The sequence below is a fragment of the Rhea pennata genome, chromosome Z, assembly GCF_028389875.1.
Source record: "Rhea pennata isolate bPtePen1 chromosome Z, bPtePen1.pri, whole genome shotgun sequence".
NCBI lineage: Eukaryota > Metazoa > Chordata > Aves > Rheiformes > Rheidae > Rhea > Rhea pennata.
Window position 1 is genome coordinate 40,652,192 of NC_084702.1, and position 23,558 is coordinate 40,675,749.

General features: G+C 40.6%; 2 protein-coding genes across 2 annotated transcripts in view; both read left to right on the top strand.

The window, feature by feature from the left end:
• Positions 1–5,918: 5,918 nt before the first annotated feature.
• CCDC112 (coiled-coil domain containing 112) lies at positions 5,919–16,023 on the top strand. Its single transcript, XM_062600175.1, has 10 exons — positions 5,919–5,989; positions 6,847–6,968; positions 8,691–8,809; positions 10,552–10,641; positions 12,019–12,094; positions 12,645–13,035; positions 13,848–14,264; positions 15,002–15,097; positions 15,597–15,715; positions 15,802–16,023. The coding sequence occupies exons 1-10, from the start codon at positions 5,936–5,938 to the stop codon at positions 15,830–15,832; spliced, it is 1,515 nt and encodes a 504-aa protein (XP_062456159.1). The 5' UTR covers positions 5,919–5,935; the 3' UTR covers positions 15,833–16,023.
• Positions 16,024–16,158: 135 nt separating this feature from the next.
• Positions 16,159–23,558, top strand: part of PGGT1B (protein geranylgeranyltransferase type I subunit beta) — a 39,984-nt gene continuing 32,584 nt past the window's right edge. The window contains 2 exon segments of the mRNA XM_062600176.1: positions 16,159–16,337; positions 21,926–22,044. Of these exon segments, the coding sequence (XP_062456160.1) occupies positions 16,204–16,337; positions 21,926–22,044 (253 nt within the window). The 5' untranslated portion in view covers positions 16,159–16,203.

Genomic DNA, 23,558 nt, shown 5'->3' on the forward strand with positions numbered 1-23,558 from the left:
TTTGCCAAGCACATTTGTTCAGTTTTTCGTTTCCCTTTTGACACTCTCCTTCACTTGTAATGTGAAATCTAGATTACAGACTGAGTCCATAAAAAGGTTTATTTTCTTGAAAGACATAGTTTGTTCTTCACAGAAAGGAAAAGAAATGGTAGTTTAGATGAGCAGATATTTCTGAGGACAACACAAAGATATATTTATTTCCAGTATCAGCTACATTTTCCTAGAAGCACTTACTAAAACTAACCTGCTATCTCAGACCCAGCCATCTTTCTATATCCTGTGGTTTAAATTTCTTTGGAGAGGCTGTCTACACAGAATGAAACATGAAGAGCCAAGCTACAGTTACTTGGCATCACACAAACCACAGAGCAAAGTCCCTTCTACCTAAAGCATAGAGTGACAGTCTAGAGCTCATTGCCTTCTGGGATGAGTTAGGTCCTGGGCAAGATACTGGGGGAACAGTAAAATTAAGCTAAAGCTACAGAGCAACAAACCTTTGTGTGTCTTAGCTGCCAGGCTGCTGGCACTCTGTGACAGGTCTAGCAGGGAGAGTTGGTGAGTGTTCCTGCCCCCATCGGATGAAGAGGAGTTGACAGTGCCGGGATAGGGCCGGGTCAGATCTTCCTGCAAAGAGCAATACAGAGAGCTGAAGGCCTGGATATAGGCTGGTCTACAGCGGATATTGGAGTGAGGTAGTACCCTTATTCAGCTCTTTGAGGGAGAGACTGACAGCCTTAGTTTGTGCAAAATGTCTTTTGGGATAGGATCCATCATATGGAGCTGGTACATTTAAATTCCATATAAGAAACGTGCTCGCTGAGCTTCGAAAATCCTAAGTAACAAGTACCTCTTTTTGTTCTCAGACTTATGGGCCTTATTAAAGTCTCCCGCTGATACTCAGGGGCCAGCAGCATCAGCATGACAAGCAAACCAAAAAAGTAAGTCAAAATCCACTTCACTTTTCTCTTTCAACTGCTGACCACAGTCCTTCCTCATTTTCAGTCTGCTAGACATATTACGTCATTATTCTAGAAGCCCTTTAGTTTTTTTTTTCCCTAGTATCATACAGTAGGAAAGTCTGCAGTTTTCTATACAAAAAGCAGCTTGCAACTGGTTCTTCTGCCAGAAGCACACTGCAGTTATTGCTCCAATGTGTATGCGATCCTGGCAAAGTGATGAGGAGCCTCCAGAACTGGATAAAAGCTTTGGGGTGTCATGCAGTGGTTAAGACCGGTACTGCATATCAAGTAAGCTGTCGCTTTGTAAATAAATTCAACTGACTAACAAATGTCTGAATGTGAGTGTGCATGTTTTGACAGTGGTAGTAAGGGGAAGGGAGCTACAGAGAGAGCATAGAAGCTATGTGTATTTTATACCAGAAAATTTTTACACTGCCTCCTGACAAACTTCCTTACAGTCAGAATTTTTCAATCATCTCCTCTATCAATATCTTTAATTATGTTACATGTACACAATAAAAGCTTGTTTCTGGTTTCTAGAAGGAAGAAATATAAGGAAAGGCCACACTGTTAGTAGCTATCAGGTGCTTCTCAGATGACACCTGGTGGACAAAAGCTAGAGAGATGAAATGCAAGACTTCTTCCCTCCAATCAACCTGATAGCAGCTTGCTCTTACAACACAGAACTGAATCTTCCCTGGCCACATTCTTCTGCGTTACCGCACCTACCGCTGTTGTACTCATCAGATGCCTGTGCTACTCTGCTTATCTTCTCCTGAAGTGTATTATCAGAGCACCTCCAGGTAAGCACATATCATCTATGTCATACCTTTTTTTGCACCTGTTTACATTTTTTTCATAGTGTGGCTGATGCCTTGAGTAGGTTTATTCTGACCTGTGGGTCAGAAGTTGTGCTACTACACTGTACTGCAATGGAGACCTTGTTTTTAGGAAGAAAAATACAACAAACGCTCATCTTAGCAGCAACGAGATGTTTTTATAGTCCAAGGCTACCTAGACAATTTTATGAATGCTTTCACTTGTGGATAGTTGTTCCCATAGAGCTAAAAACTTTGGTTTCCCCTGGTTATTATTGTTCTCTTTCTCTTTTAAATTACTTCTAGTTTGCTTCTCTAATACTGGCTCTCTTTTCTGCTTGCTGCTTTACAACTAACTGCCCTAACGGATTGTTGTCTAGGACCCAGAGATGATGCACCAACAAAAAGACACACTCTGAATTCACTTGAAGAGAAACATCTGCTCATGGAAGTCTCTTTTCAGAGGATCCACATCCAGTGGGAGGATGCTGATGCTGTCTGGTAAAAAAGGTAGTTTACTTAGGGCTCTTATGGATATAATGTTACTGTGCAATCCTTTTTCTTTACTTCACTTTCAGGATTTCAGGAAAATGGGTGGTATGGATGAAAAAATACTGTTCTGTGCATCCATGACAGAAACTCTAGACTAGACAGACTAACCAAACAGGCTCGTAATGTCATGTGTCTTGTTCTAGGCTGAACATAACGCATTGCCTGCTGATAGGAAGCTATGGTTTTCAGTACTGTTTAACTGCTGTGTGTTTACTAGAAAGATTGTCCACCTTTGAAGTCATTTGATATTCTATTCCTTTTTTTCCTAGATTTTTACCTCATTACCTGTCCCACCTGACCAGTTACTGATTTTTCTTAACATCCCTTGACCAACTCTTGCTATCTGGTTGAACTGTGCACAGCCAAAATTTGGAGGAGACAGAGAGAGTGCACAGCTTGTTTTGGATTCTTTGAACCCTGCAGTTGCTGTGCCCAGAGCTTATGCCTCTAGTATGTTTAAGGCCAGCTGAAATTTAAGTGCTGAGCACATGCAGTTTTTCCAGATTTAAACAGGAGAAACGAAGACTTAACTACTGTTGAAATAACAGGCATCTCAATAGACATCTCACGCTAGCAGCAACAGGAGCACCCTACGTCAGAACATTTTGGCCTAAATATCTTCCACCAGGCAAACCCTTTTCTTCACCTCAGGTCCTGTGATCCACTCAGAGTTAAGAAAAAAAGTGAAATTGTACCATTCCTTCCATGTATTATTCCTGCTAAATGAAACAAAGGGCAGTAAATGAAATTAGTTTTCACCTTCCCAGAAAATACAGCTTTATATTTATGCCACTGAAAGCAAAATCTTAAAATATTTGCTCAGGCAAAACTGTCATAAAACTCAGGGACTTGCTAAAGCGCTTTCATCCCCAAACTGAGACGAGAAATAAGGAATGAGGAAGACGGCAGGATTTAGCTCCATGTAATTAGCTAAGCTAACTAGTTTCCTCTGGATCTAGATTATCAGTTTACAAACAGCACAGGGAGGGCACCAAGCATTGTGAGATGTTCTGGCTTAGATGAGTCCTGTGGCATAGAGGAATGAAGTGAGGTCCCAGCTCAGTCGAAAGCCAGGGTTCACCTTTACGCCAGCTTTGCAGCTTGATGCCTGACCCCTCCAGTGCTCAGAGCCAGAGCTTGCCAAGCTCAGACACCTGAAATCCCTCTAAACATGATTTCTAGGGCATCTCCATCAAAGTCTTCTGGATTCTGAGGAACTCATGAATAATATACGTGGCAAACAATAATGTAAGAATCACCACTCAGAAACTGATGAACTACTGAACAAACAGTATCTGAATTAGCTTACGAGTGGAGCCATCTTGACAAAACTGCTTGCTGAAAAATAATGCTTAAAACAGCACAGTCCCTGAGCAATTACGGGTTTGCTTATCATAGTGACAGAAACTTTGAAAGGATTGATAGTCACCAAAGAAAAGCAAATAGAAAGAAGTTCTAGAGGACACACTTCTCTTACATCTGAGTATTGCAGGACAAAGATAAAGAAGATTAGGAAACATTGCTGTGGAAAGAATACTTTTTCAAGCCATTGCAGGTAGCAATCTGTGAGAACAATTCTCCTTAATTTATGCTGATGACTATTTTCAGGTTTTGAAATGTTCTCCTTTGCTTGTTAATTTCTATTCAGCAAATACAAAGAAATCAAATGTAAGCGCAGTCATAAAAAATAAAAAGCAAAAATATAACAGGAAAGTGCTCTTAAAAACATCAATTAGGCAATAAAATGTCTTCAGCATAGGCCATTTGGTTAGCATCTGCGAATGTTTTTGTGTTTTGCAGCTGGGAAAACACCAGTTCATGAAATCTCTTTAGCTAGCAAAGCCACTAAATGAACAGATTATTTCTACTCTGCAGAAATGTTAATTGGCAACTCACTAAAAGTTTGATTGGTATATGTGAGTGAAAAACAAGATCTTGAGAGTTCCAAAAATGTACTGAAAAATGTGAAACTCTTTATTCTTCTGTCAGGATAATAAGGACATGCTTTGGTCTTCCTGAAGGAAGTAATCAGCACAAAAGCTCAAATCCAGACATAAACAGAACCTTAGCCAACAGCAAACATGCCCTATGAGGGGAGAGAGAGAGGGGGGAAAAAAGGTTTAGTCATATACCCAAGATGGCCAATCAGCCACAGTCAAATTACAACAGTATGTGGTTCCTCCCAGTTAAAACCAGCCACTTAGGGAAAAGTGGCACTAGCACTGCCCTACAACAATCATCACTTGCTGCTATACATTTCATGGTTCTTCATATATAAGGTTTCCAAATAACCTATAGCTCAAGCCTGCTCTGTCCACTGAATGTTCAGTAAGTTGCTATGATGGGACACCAGTACGTGGTTTGTGATGCTCTATCAGTGGCTTTGGGTCTTCTTTTGCTTTGGGCAAACTCAGAGGGAGTTAAATAGCATCCCTCAGAGTAAATGTCTCCAAGACTTTCAACAGTATGGGCACCCTAACATACATCCAAGAACACAAGGTGGTTAAATGTCTAACAGTCACCATCTGCTTTAGACAACACAGTGAGGATCCTCTACATATAAACCCCACTTTCTTTCCTTTGAAATCCCAGGATTTCAGGACCCTGTTCCAGGATTCTTTTCCCACCGTAGATTCCTAGAATCTTCCTGGAAAGATGTTGAGCTAAGAAGGTGTCCTACCACCAAAGATCTCTTAAAATGTTTCAGTGGAGTGCTGTTCCCTGAGTGCTGCTGAACCAGTTAATCCTCCATAATGTTAGGTTGCCTTCCACAAAGTGCTAGAAACATTGGCCGCACCTGCGCTGAGAAGACAACTCATTCTGGAGCTGTGCAGAGCAGATGGCTTCTGAACCTGATGTTATTTGAGTTAATTGGGGGTCATTGATTTCATTGGGTCCAGGCTATAAATTAATGACTATCATGGAGCTGGAGATGGGGATGTAATGGTTTGATGTTTCTGACTGTAAATGAGCCCTCTGAGAGGAAGCTTAATAAGCCTGTGTTTCACCTGGCCACCGGGACCGTGGCACCGAAAGCAGACTGCCTGGAGCAGCTCCTGGGGCCCCCGCTAGGGTTAGAGGTGGGAAGGGCGCAGCTCCGCAGAGAGGGGCACAGCGCGCTGGCGGCGGGAGGTGGCAGTTATTCCGGGGAAGCACGTCCCTGGGAGCAACCACGGCCGAGCGCGAGCCGCGAGGCGGCCCGCGCGGGGACCCGCTCCCCGCCGCCGCCCTGCCCGGCCTGGCACCCCACGCCGGTGCGTCCGCGGGCCGAAGTCTCTCTCGGGAGAAGTCGGTTGGTAGCGAGCAGCGGTGGCGGAGGGCGGCTGCGCCACGAAGCGCCGCTCTCCCGAGGGCCGATCCCTTGCTGTTCCCTTAGGAGCAATATGCCCAGATAGAATAGCGCAGACAGAGCTGAACTGACACAAATAACAGCGCAGGGAATCCTTAGGGCCACGAGAGTGATCCAGAAAAGCCCGACAGCACCGAAGAGAAAGAAAGGAAGACGGAAAAGAAAACGAGCGGTCCCGCGCGGCGGCGCTCAGCGCCAGGGCGGGCAGCGAGCGCCGCGCTGCCGCGGCGGGGCGGCGACCGTTGGCGGCGGCCAACATGGCTGCCCTGGCAACGGCCGTCGCCGCGGCGGCGGCCGCCGGGCAGCAACAGGTAAAGGCGCGGCGGCGGCCCGCCACGGCGGGCGGCTGGGGGAGCGGGGCGGCTCCGGGCGGCGCCCTCCTCTCTGCGGGCGCGGCGGCGGGCCCGGGGCCGGCGGCGGCGAGGCGAGCGGGGAGCGGCGGCCGGGGGAGCGCGGCCCGGGAGGCGCGGGGCTGCGTCGCTCAGAGCGAGGCGCCGGCGCCGGTCCGCAGCGCGGTCGAGAAGGGGGCGAACAACCGTGCGGAGCATCGTGTAGGGAAGAGCGAAGCGGCACCGCCGTCTGCCAGGATGATCTCAAAATAGCGGCTTCGTGGGCTGAACGTGCGGTCCCACAGCCCTTCCTCGTCAGTAATCCTAGGGTTAATTACACTGTGGATGTCCAGAGTTGCCGCAAACAGTGCGGGCGGGATTTTAAGCTTCAGGTTTCAGGATTGCGGGAGATAAGCTGGTCCTTTCCTTGAACAAGATGAATTAGGGGGTAGTCTGCCTAGTGTAGGTTACGTGCTTACAGTCAGGAGCTTGGTTTCCTCTTAATCTTTCCATACTAATTGCCAGAAGAGGCAAAGCATTTAGGTTTGGTTTATCCTGTGGTTCACCGGTGAGCAACCTCTGTTAAAGCAGTCTGATGCTGCCTTTTTTCCATTTCTTTGTTGAAAAATAGGTTTTATATACAGTCATCAGGTCACCATGTCATCAATCAAGTTTTATAGCTGTGTGACTTTAAAATATTTGAATTATGCCACTGTACACCTGAAGTAATGCTGTTACTGGTTACCTCTGCACTGCATTGCTGACTGCTTAAAAATGATCAATGAATATTTGAAAACACAATATTGTTTTTTAATATTATTTTACTTTGTTATGTACAGAATGACAGCTGTTTCAGCACTGCAGGTGCTGGTCGACAGTTTCAGCTTCAGAATTGGAAGGTGAAAGCTGAACAAGCTAAGAAGGTTGAATTTATACGAACAGCAGAAAAACTAAAAACCCAGTAAGTTGGAACACTTCCTTGTAAGTATATTTTTCATGCTGTTCTAGAAATAACTCAAGGTTAAAGGTAAGAATTCATAGTAATGAAACTTTTAGACTATGTTAAGTTTCATTTTCTGGAGTCCAGAGGATTATTGTGGTCGTGATACTAGTTCAGAATAGACTTAGGAGTTCTAAAATGGCCTGTTCTTCAAACCACCAACATCTGGAGTTGGTCAGTCTTGTTATTTGCTGTGCTATTGCTCAAGTAGATGCACAGAAGTGAAGGTGCTTGTGGCATAATTGAGTTTTCAATTTTCCTCTTCAGCTGTGCTTAACCTTTCTAAGGACCTTAAACCCGTAAGATCTAGGTCAACAGAAGAGAAACTGTGGTAGTGTTACAACAGCTTTCACGGAGAAGACTGAGAGCATTTCACCTAGAATATCTAAAGTGTTGCCTTGGTTAATGGGGGTTCAAGTCAGCTCAGGCATAGAAATTATTTGAATGCGTCTTCCCACGTCTTGAAAAAGTGCTGTAATAACTAATCTGTTGATTCAAAGGACAGAGGAGTTTTTTCTCACACAGATGAGAAAGAGCTGACAGCCGCCAGGCTCAAGGGAAGGTTTGTAGTTATGAATCCTGAATGAACTGGGACACAACTCTCACAGCAATGTTTTACACTGTCTGACTCAATCTGCTCCTACTTGGTTATTGTGGAGCCTGGGTTATGGCTTAAATGTGGCTGCTGGGTCATGTAGAGAATCCTAAGTAGTTTTAAACTGGGCAGTCTGGATACAGGTAGCAGTTTAACCAGAGCAGCTTGTTCTTCTGTAATTGTTGTGCTCTTGAGATTTGGTACTCAGTTCTGGGACAGCAAAACATTTCAACCTGAGATATGAAGGCATCTCTGCATCATCTAGTGGTTTGAACATTAAAGTAGTAATAGTCTACTGCAGAACTCATGCTATTGCTGTGAGGGGTTTCTTAGGTTGTCAGCACTACTGTTTAACACAGGGAATCCTACCTAATCTCCGAGTACCATGTATCATACTGCCATGATCTCTAACAAGGTGGCACTGGATTACACAGATATGCTCAAAACTGCAGCATCTACAGCCCTTTTCCAATGGCCTTGTTACACTGCCTTGCACAAGGCAAACCAAATCTTACTCTGAGTCAAATTTTAAAGTTTCTGACCTTAGTAAAGAAGCAAATGTCACCTATAGGTCTCTATTATAAAGGATTGTCAGTAGCAAAGATAGCAATTACAGTATCCTAAATTAACACTAGTGAACTTGCATTTGACTCTTTTGTTGAAGTATTACTGAGAGTGTAACATTGACTGTACTTGTTTGCCTGTGTTGGGGCTCCATCTATGTATGTAACTGCATTAATACAGCCCGTCTCCTTTGTGTGCTTTCTGGTGAAAATTCTTGTAAAATTCTCTCATAGTAAGCATGCAAATAAGATTTCAGGCTCTTTCAGTGTGTAAACTACTGCCTGTCAGGAAGATAATTTATGTGTTAATGCCTTTCCCTCGTTCAAGGTGCTTGGGATACTTTGGTGTTTGGTCTTCTAACTGCACACAGGTTTTCACTGGAAACAACTATAGGAGCAAACTAATGACTTGTATAGAATCTAAAAGAGTCTTGCTGACACAGTATCAACTGAATGTTAACTTGAAGAAATTTGAGGGCTTTGCTGAGTGTTTGTGTATTTCTCAGTGTTGCCATTTTTTTCCAGGCTTGCAGCTATAGAAAAAGATAAAAATGGACATCTTTACAGCAGGAAGAATAAACATGTAGAATACAGTGTACTAGAAGAACTGGAACATAAAATGACCATCAATAGGAAAGCTGAAAGTAAGTGTTTTTTATTCTCTTTGTGTTTTTTCCCTCTACAGTTGTTTGCTTAACTGGTTTATTAATGTGTAGTATAGAGAGGGATTAGTACAGCTGGGAGGTGAATTCTGATAAAAGTGTGGAATTTCAGTGTAAGTACTGCTTATAAAGGAGATTTCCACAATTCACTTGCAAAATTAAGACACGCAAATATCTTGGGCCTTCTGTGTTATTAACTGTTTGCTTTTAATCTTGAATATAGCAGACACCACCTTTATAAAACTTCAATGAAAGTTATTATTTTGGAAACTTAGAAACATTTTTGTATGTGTGTAGCAAAATACAATATAGTCTAGCCAAGGTACAATACATATATCCTTCTCACAAATAAGTTTTTCCTATGCTGACTGCTGAATATAGATAGGCTTTTAAACACTGAAGTTTTGTAGTCGTGTTTTTTCAGCTTCTTGGATAATGGTCGTACGTAGTCTAAATGGTACTTTGAGTTGGTGTGCAGAGTCTTCTATTGTATCTGTTCTACTTCAGGACTAATTAAATCCTTAAGGGAAAATAAATGTTACTCTCTAGTCACAGTCCTTTAATTCTTTAAAGGGCATTCAGATAAATCATACCATGCCTCTGATGCAGAAGATAAAACAAAATAAATTGAAGAATGGGAAAGACCTGGAGAAATAACTAAAAATACACTTACCTTACAAATGTGTATGTGTTTTAATGGGGGGGGGGGTTGAAGATACCTGTCATACCCTCTACATCTTACAAGTCTTATGATGTGTAAATATTTCCAAGGGATGCTGAGCCAAGAAGTTCAGAACGTTTTCTAGGGATAAGGAGGGAGTATGGAAGTAGGGTTGGAGACAACGTTACAAAATGATAAAGAGGACAAAGACGAGAGATAGAAGTCACTAAATGTAAGGTGTGAAAGAGTGTTAGAGTAGGGTCTTTGAGGGTGTATACTAGATCCTCCAAGCTTGCTATTTACTATGCTACTATGTTAGGGTCTCTGAGCATGATTTATGTGCTCTTAATGTTTCTGTGGTCTCCGCAGGAACTAATAGGGTCAGGTCTTAGCTGCACTCTGTTACATTTAGCTCCAGGCTCTCTCTTATCCATTCCTTAAAACCAATCCTTTTAGGAAAGGACATGCAGTCCCCAGATTCCTCAGTAACTTAGGTATATCCAAGACTTCAGTACTTTTGAATTTATAGACTCTTGAGGAAGCAAGCAGTGACAAATCAGACCAGTGCATGCAGTTCCTTGGCTCTCTGGAAAACATGTTTTCTGCTTTAGTGAACACAACAAATATGTAAATGTAATTGAAACAGTAAATTCACATGTGCTTGCCAAGTTTTTCTCTCTATTGTTCAGTGTTTTGAAGCCTAAGTCAGAGTCCCTAAAAATTCTGGAGTTGTCTTCTGCATAGGCAGTACTGTTCTCCAAACTCCAGTTACCTGGTAAAAAGATTTGAGAAAACTAAATTAACCTAGATATGACTCTCCTGTTGACCTCTTTAGAAGTATGAGCTATTACAGTTTAAATCTCTGTTGACCCTGTGCTGGGAGATGCATGTCACATTAAAGTACTTAGTATTGCAGCAGTTTCATAAGATCAAACAGAATTTTTAATCCTGCTTAGATGAAATCCTCAATTTATTTTGGACCTTTGATTGTGTTTGTTTTATTGAATTTAATGCACAAAGAAATGTTTTGAACTATCAGCTAGCTTCTTATTTTCTTTAACAGAAACTAAAATCTTACAGAAGCTATCAAAAATACATAATAATGTGAAGAGACTTCAGCGACAATTAAAAGATGTGAAGCCTACACCAGAATGTAAGTCTTGCTGGCAGATTTAAGAACATTCTCTTTTAAAGACAATTTTCTTGGATAACTGTGCTTGTGCTTCTCCTGTAGAAGTCTGTCTGCTTTTCTAGGAATCTGGGAAGAAGATGTAAGAAGGAAGGAGTGTAAGAAAGGATAAAGGCTCTTGCACTTCTCTGTGGAAGCAGAGCAGCTTATTTTGTCTTGGAGCCAGTGTCAGTTTGCTTGTTCAGGCTGTTGAGAGTCGAGTGTCTTCTAAATGCTAGTCTTTTTCCTATGTAAAATAAAACTAGTATTTTAATGAAGCGCAGATGTAGTTCCCTTGTCATCTGATAAGAGGTCACAGAGCAGGGTCTACAGAGAGCAGAGTCTACAGGGAATTAGTTTCTAACCATCTAGATGGCTTGAAGTGCAAATTGAAATAATTCTGTGGAAAATGCTTAAACAGCTTGTTCAGTTACATGTCTTGAAACTCTTGGAAAATACACATTGAAAGAACCATTCTCCTGCAGTGCTCTGATATTGTGTATGCAGCTCACATTGAACTTCTGTTAGCTGAGGGCTTTACGTCTAACACACCTAATTTCATTTTTTCAGTGCCTATATTATAAAAAAAACCACATTGTCTTCTTTCTTAAGGTGTCAGCAAGATACCAAGAACTAACAAGGCATGGAAACTGAACTAAGAGTTTTAGATGATACAGTAGTATCAGTTTAGCTTTTTTGTTTGTTTGCTTGCTTTTTGTTTTAAAGCCAAGTTAGTTCAACTTACATGTTCAATTTGTGTCCATGGGGAAGTTGTGCTGGTTTAAACCGTTCAGATTCTAGACCAGTTTTGTACAGTTGCAAAATAGGCCTTCCTAGACAGCTGTTCTACTAGACTTTCCCAAATTGGGACTCAAGCATGCTAACAGGACTGTATACAGAATCTAACTTGTATGTTCTATTGCAGGCTCAGCTTCATTGAAAGTAGGGAGCTGTAGGTTAAATTGGTCTGGTACAACATGGTGTAAACCAAAGATTTGAATGGGCTTCTTAAGTTACTGTAATTGCACTGTTGCATAAAACAAAGGTGGCAACCCTTTAGTTTAAGTTAAGGCTTAACCTTACCTTCACTCCTGTGAATCAATTGAAGCTTACATAGAAATTACTTGTTTAATTGAAATAAACATTTGGGGAGAGGGGAGAATTTTAGCTAAATCACTGTGAATTTGTACCTTCTCAATAGAAGAGAATCTTCTTTTTAAGAATTCGTTTGAGATGGAAATGCAGCCTTTTTTGCACGTGCTTCCCAGAATTCTCTGTAAGTGTCTGTTTCTGGGTAGTGCTGAATTGCTGGTAAAGACTTTAAACTTCTTAAGTATTATGCTCTTTTTTCTTCCTTTTCAGTTGTTGACAAGCTCAGGGAAATGATGGAAGAAGTTGAAAATGCAATCAATGCTTTTAAAGAGGAACAGAGACAAATGTATGTTTATACATGTTTCAGCTGAAAAAATGCTTTAATATGACTTAAAGTAGTTATACAATGAAAACTTTGCATTAATGTTGTATCATGTAAACTCTCTAGTGGTTTCTGTGGTACGTAAATGAAAGCTTAAACTATCAAGATTAGAATCCCAATAAACAACCTTTGTGAGAGATTGTTTACATAGTGCTAGAGTGATCCAATCTAACAATCATTTGCCTATGAAAAGGCTGTTCAGAGAATGATCCTTTTGGGAAGGGGTGTTTGGAATTTTTTTTTCCCCTTTCTGCCTCCTGCTGTCAGGAGGGGATTAAATTAGTTGCTTCCGTGCCATAAATATGTGCTTCCATTAAAAAGGTAACTTAATTCTGATTGTGTATTACTTTATTATGGGATCATTACAGCTACACTGTTATCTGTTATGCCATTTCTATTCATAATCTTTTAGAAATAGCTTCTGTGTGGAATTGTTCAATTCCAAAATTTAGTTTCAGTGAACAATGAATGCTAGATTTCTTTGGTTCCATTCCAATGTTTGTTTTCTTTTTAGATATGAACAGCTTTTGAAGGAGGAAAAAACTACCATCAATGAACTCAGCACCTTTGAGAAAAAGGTGGAACTATGGGCATTAGGTAACTCAACAACAGAAAAGGCTTTGAGATTACCATCAGCTGGGGTCTCAGTTAATAAAACACTGCAAAATCATCTGCCTGAAGAAGTAGTAGAGTTTGAAAGATTTCTTCAGCGAACAGGAGGGCGGCAAGGAGGCTGGGATGATTATGATCATCAACATTTTCTGAAAGCATGGACAAAATGCAAAGGAAGAGCATCCTACTTGGATGAAGCCCTTGAGTATCTCTCTGGAAGAACAAAGGAAGATGTTGAACAGCATGATAAATGGTATAGAGAATTTCTAGTTTTACAAGAAAGAAAAAAAGAGGTAAGATAACCTTCTAGGACTTTTGTAACTTTAAGAAAAGATACTTATTTAAAAAATACAGACTTCTTATTTTTGTATTTGCCTCTCTGGTGGTAGTGCAAGGTAGATTTCTCTAGTAGTAGTTGATGAAGTCTTTAGCATCCTTACCATGCCAGTAAATATTTGTCTTAAAGAGAGATTAACAAATGTGGATCTAACAACATGCTGAAGTGCCCTGTGTATTGGTGGAGTGTATTATAAATGGCTTTGATAGCAGTTTTCTGACGAGTTAGGTGCAGTAAGCAGTCTCACCTCACATTGAGGTTCTTGTTACATCCTCTAACTGTGGGTGTCCTGCTATACCTGTAAGCAATACACCTGCCCCATATTGGCTTAGAGAATTGATTCCTTGAAGAACTATGAGCCTTGAGAGAGCTTTGAGCTTTGCCATAATAAAAGATACACTGACATAAACATTGAATTGTTAAGAAGATAATATGTGAAATTATTAATTTGAAGAAAAAAAGATCTGAAATATGTTTGCATCGAGAAAAGCATTTCACACTGACATTCACAACAGTTCTAAGGTATTATAAATGGTATAACTTAAATGATTTTAGATAGCAAGTCTTAAACCTGCCCTGGGAGAAAGCAGATAGAGGTGCTATTTTGCCTTAAGACGTTGCATAAAGAGACCCTGAATTCCTATCTTCAGCTCATATTCTCAGTGCGTATGTTTTCATCTGCTATCTGTTACTTGTGACAGACTAAATCAACATGAATGTATAAGACTTTTGTGGAGATCTTATTTTTTTTCCGGTGTTTTCATGCAGTCAATTAAGAAGTGGAAAAAAAAACAGCATCAAGAAAAAGAAGGAATCTTGAAGGAAAAAGAGAAATCAGAAAAAATACTTAGAAAAGAGTGTTTTCAACGTGAAGAAGCTCAGAAGCAAAAGGCAGGAGAAGAAAGGAAAAGACAACAAGTAGCAATTGAAGAATGGAAAAAACAGAAAGCAATAGCTTTTGCTATGGAACAAGCATCGCAGCTAAAACTAGAAGAAGAGAAGGAGAAAAAGCAACAGAAAGAACGCCAGCGCCAATGCCATGTTAAGTTACTGTTGGAAAGGTATACCTTGTTGAAGAAAGAAAAGGAGGAACTTGAAAAGCTTGAGAAGGAGAAAAAGGAGGAAGCTGAAAGGGAGGAAAGGAAGAAAATTGCTGCAGAAGAAATTACTAAGTTTCAAGAGCGAGTGAGTGACTGCCTTTCCATTTATGTATTTGTGTTTAAATTTATCTACTTCCTCCTATAATATAATCTGATGAGTTTTAAAATCCTTAATACCCTAGTTTTACTCATTTAAATCTATTTTAGATTCACTATGAATAATTTTGTCTAAGTCCAGGAAAAAGTGTGAATCTTTATTCTAGATAAAGCAGTTACTTTCTCTCAAAGTCTAAGTTCTACAGGTTTATTCAAACCTATATTTCATTCTAAATGTAGAGACATTTTTCTGTGCTTGAGTGTGATTACAGTTTGGGAAAAACACTTTAGGACCATTCAAAGAGTACAAATTACTCTCCGTGCTAAAGAAAACGTTAGCAGACCTGATTGCTGTATGCAGATGTGTAAGTAATAAAAAGAATAGATTGAAGGAATTGCAGGTTCTTGTAGTTGTAAATTAGATCCCAGTTCACTGTAAATTTCATTATAGTAGAACCAGTATTATTGTCAGCGTTTCTGTTAACTTTCATTTTAGAAAGGGTGGTTAACTACTAGAATCTGTTTTTTTTTTTCTTTACTATGCAATTGCAGAGAACAAAATTTAGTAAGTAGCCATCTAGCATAACTGAATTCTGTACTGGCACAAAAGAATTACAAAAGAAAAAGTAAATTCTAATTCTGTGAAAAGGCCGTGTGCATATTTTAATACAATTTGTTTTATTTTTCCAAAATAAGTTTGCATTTCATCTTAATATATTTTTTCAGGATCTCCGTAAACTTGAACAAAAGATTCATGAAAAACAAGCTAAAGAAGAGGAAAAACGAGAAAAAGAAAAGAGATTGGCAAAGTTAAGAGAGAAGGTAGCACTCTAGTAACATTATTTTAGAACTTTTTTCTGTTATTGACTATTTAGATAAGTAAAAATAGTTACTTTTCAGAGCAAAGCAAGAAAAAGAATTGTTTAAACTATTGAGCTGCATACACCTCAGACTTGGAGAATTTTTCTGTCTCTGAGCAATAATTATTACAGGTAACTTGTTGCCTGCAGCTTATTTTTTGAAGATGGTTTGCTAACATTAGTGGACTAAGTAGGCTGGCATCCAGAAATATTTTCTGGACCTTGTCTGGGTTCTCAGAGTCTAACTTTTTAATTTACTGGAATAACTTAATATTGCATGAAATAAAAGTTTCTAACATGTCCTGTGGCAGTGTGGGCAAAAGTGTCCTCCTCATTAGATGGGTTTATTTTATATTTTCCTTGCATCTATCTACATGCTAAAGATGTAATTGGTTTGTAGGATTCATTCTGAGATTTATGAAGGAGACTGGTTATTTGTTCTTTGTTCGTTTCACTGTAAGGTTGAAATTCATGCAGCCAGAGACCCCTCCAGGTTGTACAGGCCTACCAAGGTCTGGGAGGAACGCACAAAAGAGATCGGACCAACGGGTTCAGAACCACTCTTGCATATTCCTCATAGGTAAGGAGAAGAACAATGAATGCGTGTCACTTCTTTCTTCTCCTTTTTTCTTTAATTTGAGCTATTTATCTGGTTGTGCATTTCAGAGCTATCCCAGCCTGGAGACAAGGGTTGTAGATGAGCATCTGCCCGCCGTTTTTACAGGATGATCGTTTCCTTGTGGCCGACCGTCTTCAGGCTCTTACCGCAAACGCGCCGGACGCAAAGAAATATCATGTTTGTGTTTTGTGAGCGTTGAGCTAGTGCGAGTGCGAGCAGTGTTTCCATCATGCCATGTATGTCACCGCATTAAAAGCGCTTCCGTGTGAGCAGGTTTCCTCGCGTTCCCTGCCCGCTCTCGGAGCGCTGTGGGCGCCCCGAGGGCCAGGGAGCAGAGCCCGGCCCTCGCGGACGTGCCCGCCCCGCCCCGCCCCCTCCCCTCGCGCAGCCGCTGCGTCACCGCCCGCCAGTGACGCGCCTCGTGCGCGCCGGGCGCGGGCGGCGGCAAGATGGCGGCGGAGCCGTCGGCGCTGGGCCCGGGGGAGGCGGAGCGGCTGGACTTCCTGCGGGAGCGGCATGTGCGCTTCTTCCAGCGCTGCCTCCAGATCCTGCCCGAGCGCTACTCCTCCCTGGAGACCAGCAGGTAGCGGGCCGGGCTCCGGGCGCTGCGGCGGGGAGCCCTCCGGCGGGCGGGCGGGCGGCAGGGGCGCCTCGCTGCCTTCGCCCGCCGCCGCCTCGGCGAGGCGCGGGGCCGCTGCCGGGGAGTGCCTCCCGGAGAGGGCCAGCCTGCGGCAGCTCCCGCGGGGGCGGCCCCGCCGGCGCGGCGGGTCGCGGTGAGCGCTCTCTGCCGGGGGGGCGGGGGGCGCGTTTCTGCCCGCAGGCCGCTCTCAGGAAACGCGCGGTTGCGTAGGGGTTTCCTCCGTGCGCAGTTAAACTCCTCGATACCCACGGGAGGGATACCCACTTGTTGACCTGCTAATCTATTTTCAGTCCCATGCCTCACCCTTTTAATCTACCTAGAAAGCCGATTTTAAAATAAGTGACTTAAGCGCTCTGTATCCCAAAGTCAACGTGCAGAAGACTCAACTATGTAACTGAAATTATTTAAATCTTCATTAGCTTGAATAAGTATTAAAGCATATTAATTGTGATAGTGAAATATATGCCTTCCCTTAAAATAGGGGGACACTTGTCCATGTAATGGCTTCAGAATGCGTTTAATTCAGATTCTTAATGTTGTCCCATGAGGTAATAAGTTATTTCTGATTCACAAGACAAGCAATACTGTGTTTGCAAAGTTGCATGTGAGGAAAAACTTGGAGAGATGTAAAGCATTCAATATTTTATTCAAGTAATAAAGCCATCAACTTCTTACAGTTTTTTTTGTAGTCTCTTGGGAGTCATATTGTGGAAAAAGTACAATGACTTTTATCATGTATTTTGATTATTTTTCAATACTTTGAAAAGTTTCAAGAAGATTTTTCCAGTCCTGTTATCTTACTGCATTTATGCTTGTTTAGGTGGTGAGTAACAGAGATCCTCTCTGATCTCTAGACCAAAATACCAAGCCTGATTACAAGTAAAACTAATTTGGTTATCCAAGCTTAACATTTACAGGACTTAGAACAACAAAGGCAAAGTATATCCTGAGCTGCTTCAGCGAAACTATAGTCAGCAGATCAAGGGATGTGATTAGCCTGCTCCATTTAAGCATTTGTTATGCCATACTTGGAATACTGTGTTTGGTTTTGGTCCCCTTGTTCAACAGAGACACTGAAAAATTGATGAGTTCAGCAGAGAAGAGCCACCAAGATGATAAAAAGAGTTGGAAAAATGGACATTTGAAGAAAGCCTAAAGAGAACAGAAGGCTCAGGGAGGATCTAATGACAGTCTTCCAGTACTTAAAAGCTGGTTAGAAAAAAAGGTGGAGGAGCTCACTTCACAAAGGAGCGTGGTGATGGTGCAAGAGGCAGCAGGCATGAGTTCTGTCAGAGGAGATTCAGTGTATATAAGAACAGTATTCTTCACTGTAAGAGTAGTTAAACAGTGGAATAAGTTGCCTAGAGAAATGATGGAGCATCCTTCTCTTGGGGGGAAAAAAGGAAAAAAAATCAGACTGTTCAACAGGGCCCTGGCACTGCTTTCAACAAAAGATGCAACTGAATGATCTCCAAAGGCCTGTGCTAGCCTAGACATTTCTGTTCTGTGGCTTACATTGTCAAGCTGTCCCGGTTTGCCACTGAGCTAAAATAGAGGCTATAGTTTACTTGGCATCATCCCCAATTTTATTAGCATTACACTTGCGTTAATAGTGTAATGCTAACTGTTTTCAGATCTCTTCTAGAAACCGGTGGCCTGATGGACCTTGAATTTGATGTGCAGTCAAAGTAGCCATGATACCTTAAATAACCAATGCCCAATATGTGTTTGTATAATGACTGTGCAGCGCTGAAAAAACTCTTAAGTTTTCTGAAAATTGTAACTGGCTGAAACTATTTCAGGACTCTAACTTCTGGCTAATCAGCATATTCAAGTTTAAACCTTCAATTAGAATAAAAATCATCTAAATTCAGCATGTATTTTTCATAAGTCATGATATCTTTACTAATGCAGGTATTCTTCAATTTAAATATATTGTTATCTTTTAAATCAGTGTTCTGCAGGCGTATGTATCCATCTGTCAACAAATTCTTAGCAGGTGATAACATCACAGCAGCGTTTGACTGTGAGTGTAGTAAGCAGCCTTTTTGACAAGTTCAAGGTCACCAAGCAGCAAATTTCCAGTGTTGACATTGTTGCAGAAGGAAACACTGTTACCCTTTTATTCTTGTCTCCCTTGTTCCTGTGTTTGTGTGGTAAACCAGAGTGGGGAAGTCAACTAAATTAAAGAGCAACTTACTTTAAAAAAAAAAAAAAAGTTAGTAAGATTGGTTTTGGTTTATCACACTGCAGCAGGAACAACTGCATTGGTTGTCATGGGACAAGGTGATAGAAGTTAAAATTTTCTTTTGGTACAGTGCTGGTCTGCTCTAACTTAGACTGTGATTTGTCATACGCTAAAGGAATTGGTGGAAGACTGAAGAAATTTGATTTCATGTTCTTTACTAAAATAACTGATCTAAGGACCTCGTAGTTATTTTAATCTGTAGCTACTGCATGCAACATCAGTAGTTTTTCAGTGATCTGGTCTGTAAACTCTTGTACGTGCTTGGTCAATACCATGAGGTTTGCTGGGAGAATGCACCTCTCCTGGTCTCTGAAGTCTTTCAGATTGAGGAATTTCATGATGCTCTTTGTATCATGCTTGTTCAGAACCTCAAGTCAGTCACTTCAAAAGGTTTTGGAATTTTTCTGAGAAACTGCAATCTGAAAACCAAAGGCTCAGAATCTGTCACCAGAAATGTCTGTCTTTGCTTATATTTGTGAGGCACTTAAAACAGGGATTTTTTTTTTTAGCAGGTTAAGTAACAAAACAGATTTCATCTTCAACCTTTGATGTGCAACTTGCTAAATTAATACACGTACAGTAACTAAAGTAGTAGTAGAAGGCATGAAGAAAAGGTACAGCAATAGTGATGCCAGATTTGAGGGTTGTATCAGAAAAGGGGTGCTCTGGAGGTAAATTGTTCTATGTAAAGCTTTTTAATTTCATGCAGTGTTAGCTAAGGTACTGGTAGCAGTTGTCTTTATTCTGTTAATGCTCAGTGGGACAGGACAGCATGTGAAGTAAAATGAAGTATGTAGGCACTGTGTTCAGCAATGTGGGATATTCTTGCCCATCGTATGTGAATTCCAGCAGTCTATGTACAGTCAGTTCCTAAACGCTCCTGTTAACACAGAATCAATTCTGATTAGGTAAACTGAAGCTTAGACATGCATGCAACTAATTTCTGCATTCATTTATCTGACGTGAATATTTTTGAGGGTAGGTCAGGTATATTGTTTTATCTTTTGTATGTACAGTCTTGTATTTCAGGGCCTGGTGTGCTGCAGTGCCTAGTGCTGAAATTGCATAACATTTGTGCCTCTTGGAAAGTAGCTTAGCTAGGTAACATAGTGCAAAACTGCCTTCAAATATTTGTAGTCAAAGATTGTCAAACTTTGTGTTTTTGAAAATCGGAAACACGTGCAGCCTTAAAAAAAATACTACAGTTGAACTGTCTTTTAACCTTTATTCCTTATGAAGTATAAAATAATAGTTTTGCTCAAAATAGTGAGTTATTGTCCACAGTCTGATTTTGGCTTACATAGATATGATCAGTGGCAAAAGCTGATGTAAAAGTGCTAAGCTTGCATTAAAGACGATTTTGAAGCAGATAGTCTGCTTAAGTGATATTTTTGTTCTATGTAGAAATAACTTTTGTGTGCAGCATACTTTTTCTGATTCTCTGTAATAAAAGATTTGTTTGTAATAATAGTAGTAGAGAGACATATCTTAGAATTCGATGATTACAGAAAAAAAGTTTACTCTTTTTTGGCCAGGGATACTTGCACCAGTGGAGAGAGATGCTATTCTGTGTTTGAAATTTTTGGCAAGGACCTTACAGTTGCATGCAGTGGGTTTTTTTTTTTTTGTTGTTGTTTTTGAAAGAGGGATCAATAGTGTTCAATATCCAAGAAGATTATAAGCTAAAGTACTTTGTGAGAATGGTCAAAAAGAAAAGTGCATAAACCCAGGATCTAGTTAAAGGATAGCATAAAATCAAATAATTCAGCTTAAGAATGAATTGTGGTCACTGCTTCAAATGAATTGTGGTCACTGCCTGTGGTATGTAATTCTAGGTGATATCAGTTGTGAAGCAGAACTTGTTGGCTTAAAAAATGGCTTGTGAATCTTAGGCCAAATGATTATTATAACAGCAGGTCAGCACACTCATAGGAATGTCGTGCTTTGTGGAGTGTGACGCTGTATTTGAAATGAGTGTTTGCTGCACCGTCATTTGGCTCTTGCACCATCAGTCGCTGCAGAATACTTCTAAGGTGTATTTTAAGCTGGCCGTGGTGTTTGCAGCCCTGATGCAGATACAGAGGTTTCTGTCCTGATCTTCTTCAGAAGATCCTACTTCTTATGCTTAGGGTGGCTCAGCAGTGAGGTAACTGCTCATTATAACTGAGTCTTATAAGGAAAGCTGGCACTGACTTTTGGGTTTCCTTAGCATGCTAAGCTGTAGTTTCTGCCCATTTAGCAGCTGTTTCAAGATCAGCTTGTCAGCTGATAAAACGAGAGCAAGAATTTTCAGAAAGTAGGCAGATACAACTGTGGGTGCTAGAATGTAAATCCATCTAATTTTAATCTGACTCAGACCTTCCAAGTTACCACTGCACAAACGTTTTCCCTGATAGCAAGCTATCTCAACTTCCTGTCCTAGCACTGTGGTATTGGTGCTTTTTCAGTGCACGTCACGATTATTTGAGGGGCTGTACTATAAACCAGATGATTGAAATGATCTGAGTTAAAGACAAAACCTCCCAGCTAAGAGGACTGATTTGCAGTGTAGCCCTATAAACAGTTACAATAGCGCAAATTTAGGGAAGGAGAAGAGCTTTGGAAGCAGGAAGGAACTTCAGCATGCTGGCTACTGCTGACTTCATTTCCTGTATTGGATACTTGGATTTGGCTTGCTTAATTTTAGATGTTTAATTAAGTTAGTCACTGAAGCTCCTTTGTAATCAAGAACAAGAAATAAGTACCTCTATGTAGTATGTCATCCTGTGTGTTTATGTCTACATTTGTTGGTTACAAAGGAAGTCTTGCCGTTCAACACCTAACTTTTAAGCATCTGAAATTGTCACAATGACAATTGACACAATGAGAGGCAGCTGACTTCAGTTCAGGGTTACCTTGCACTTACTGCATAGTTATAAGATTGTTCCTGTAAGAATTCATCACAGAGAATTAGTTTATAAGTTAGTAACTTAATAACGTAGTTTACCTTGTAGTGTTTTTTTCAGGTAAGCAGGCCCATAGGCTAACATCTGAATTGGCATCTCATTACCGTATAAAAGAAGGCATGGCTTATATGAAGAGTCTTGTCGAGACAAAGAAATGTTTAAAGTATAAAGAATATAATTTTATCCAGTAGATAAATTTAATATTTTCTGAGCTAGACTCAATGTGGTGTTCCACTCTGCAAGCTTAGAATTCACAGATGTTTGTGTTTCAGCAACCGTTTGTTAATCTCCCCATGATATTTATGGTGGGAAGTGTAAGTCTTATCTTTTTCTTTTAGGTTGACAATTGCATTTTTCGCGCTCTCTGGTCTGGATATGTTGGATTCCTTAGATGTGGTGAACAAAGATGATATAATAGAATGGATTTATTCCCTGCAGGTCCTTCCCACAGAAGACAGTGAGTGAGTTTTTAGTTTTTTTTTATTGATATTAACATCTTTACTTTTGCTTTTCACCTGGGGAATAGTGTATGGCTCTTGTTTTTTATAAAATACAAGCTTGACCCTCCTGAGGTGCTGTCATGATAATTTCAGATAGCAGTATGTCTGGTTCCTAGAACTAGATCCCTCTAAAGAAGTAAGTCTAGAAGAAGTGATAAGTTTTGCTTTTTATATATTTAAGTTGAAGCTATGAAAAGACTTTCAAGATAAGACGATATAATATACTTATAGAATGGTTGAGGTTGAAAGGGACCTCTACTTCAATACTACTTAAGTTCTGCCTTCAGAAACCTTCTCAGAGAAGTTTTTTCCCTGTTTCTAAAAGAAATACCTATGCCACATGATTGTTAATAGACTTACAATGCTTATATTGACTTCCTCTAATTACAGCTATGCCAGGAACTGTGAGCACAGGTGTAGCTATATGGAACAGCTTTTTAAAAAAGGAGGGGTAAGATGAAGAAGCAAAAAGGATAAACACAGTTCCCACTTTAAAATGAAAAATCTGTTCTTTGCATCTGTGATGGTTAAATTTGCCTAATATTTTTAGAAGGGAGTAATACTGTTGCTCTGTCCCAGCTGTTCTCAGATTGGAGTGTGCATAATAGATGCAGTTTAGGGAGGGAGCTCAAAAGAAGCCACCCCTCCAGGTGGCTTAGCAGAAGCCAAGGGGAGCGCCATTTCTGTGGGCTTGCTGGTACTGTGATTTTCTGTGACAGCTCAGGTGAGTGGCTAATAGCAGCAGAGGGAGTGGAAGGGAGGGAGATGCAGGTAAGGCAGCTCTGACATGAGGTACTGGCATGTTAAATGCTGGTGTGGAGTAGCTCCAGACTGGTCTTCAGAGAAGAAGTAATTGTAGGTGCGTGTCTATAAAATCATGAAAGTGGGAAGTGCTTTTAATGTTGGATGGCTGCAGAAATAGAATCATGTATTTCCTTATAATAGCTAATCATATACCACAAATTAGGTCTCTTTCCTAAAAGCAATTTTAGGAAGTAAAAGCGTTTTTATGAAGTGAATGTGTAAAAGTCAAGATTGCTGATGCTTGACTTTTGTGGTAGTGAAAAGAATCCATTTCTTTCTTTGGCAACTTGCAAACCTTCAGATCTGTGCTAGGCATTAGCTCTTAATAGTTTTTTTTTTTTTTTTTTTTTTTTTTTTTGCTTGGGTTGTATTTCAGGACTGGTTATCGAAAATTAATGGGTTTATATCATATAACTACTTCTACAGTTCTCTTAATTAAGAGAAGGTTCCTGTCCCTTAGCATTAGGAAAGCTTTCCATGTGTACGTTCTTTGTTTTCAGGAGATGCGTACTTTGTGATCTCTATCCCTGTCTTGGGAGTGTATTCTAATAGAACCATCAACTTTACAAGAGGAGGGATTAGAACAGGCATTTTTGTTTGTTTGCTTTTGACGGTATGCTGAAATTCTCTGTAAGCTGTGTCCCCACCACCACCACCTAGCCAATAC

Coding starts and splice junctions, on each gene's coding strand:
- CCDC112 (XM_062600175.1), top strand. CDS start 5,936: ATGGCTGCCCTGGCAACGGCCGTCGCCGCGGCGGCGGCCGCCGGGCAG. Junction 10,642..12,018: donor TGTGAAGCCTACACCAGAAT/GTAAGTCTTGCT, acceptor CTTCCTTTTCAG/TTGTTGACAAGCTCAGGGAA. Junction 15,716..15,801: donor CTCTTGCATATTCCTCATAG/GTAAGGAGAAGA, acceptor TGTGCATTTCAG/AGCTATCCCAGCCTGGAGAC.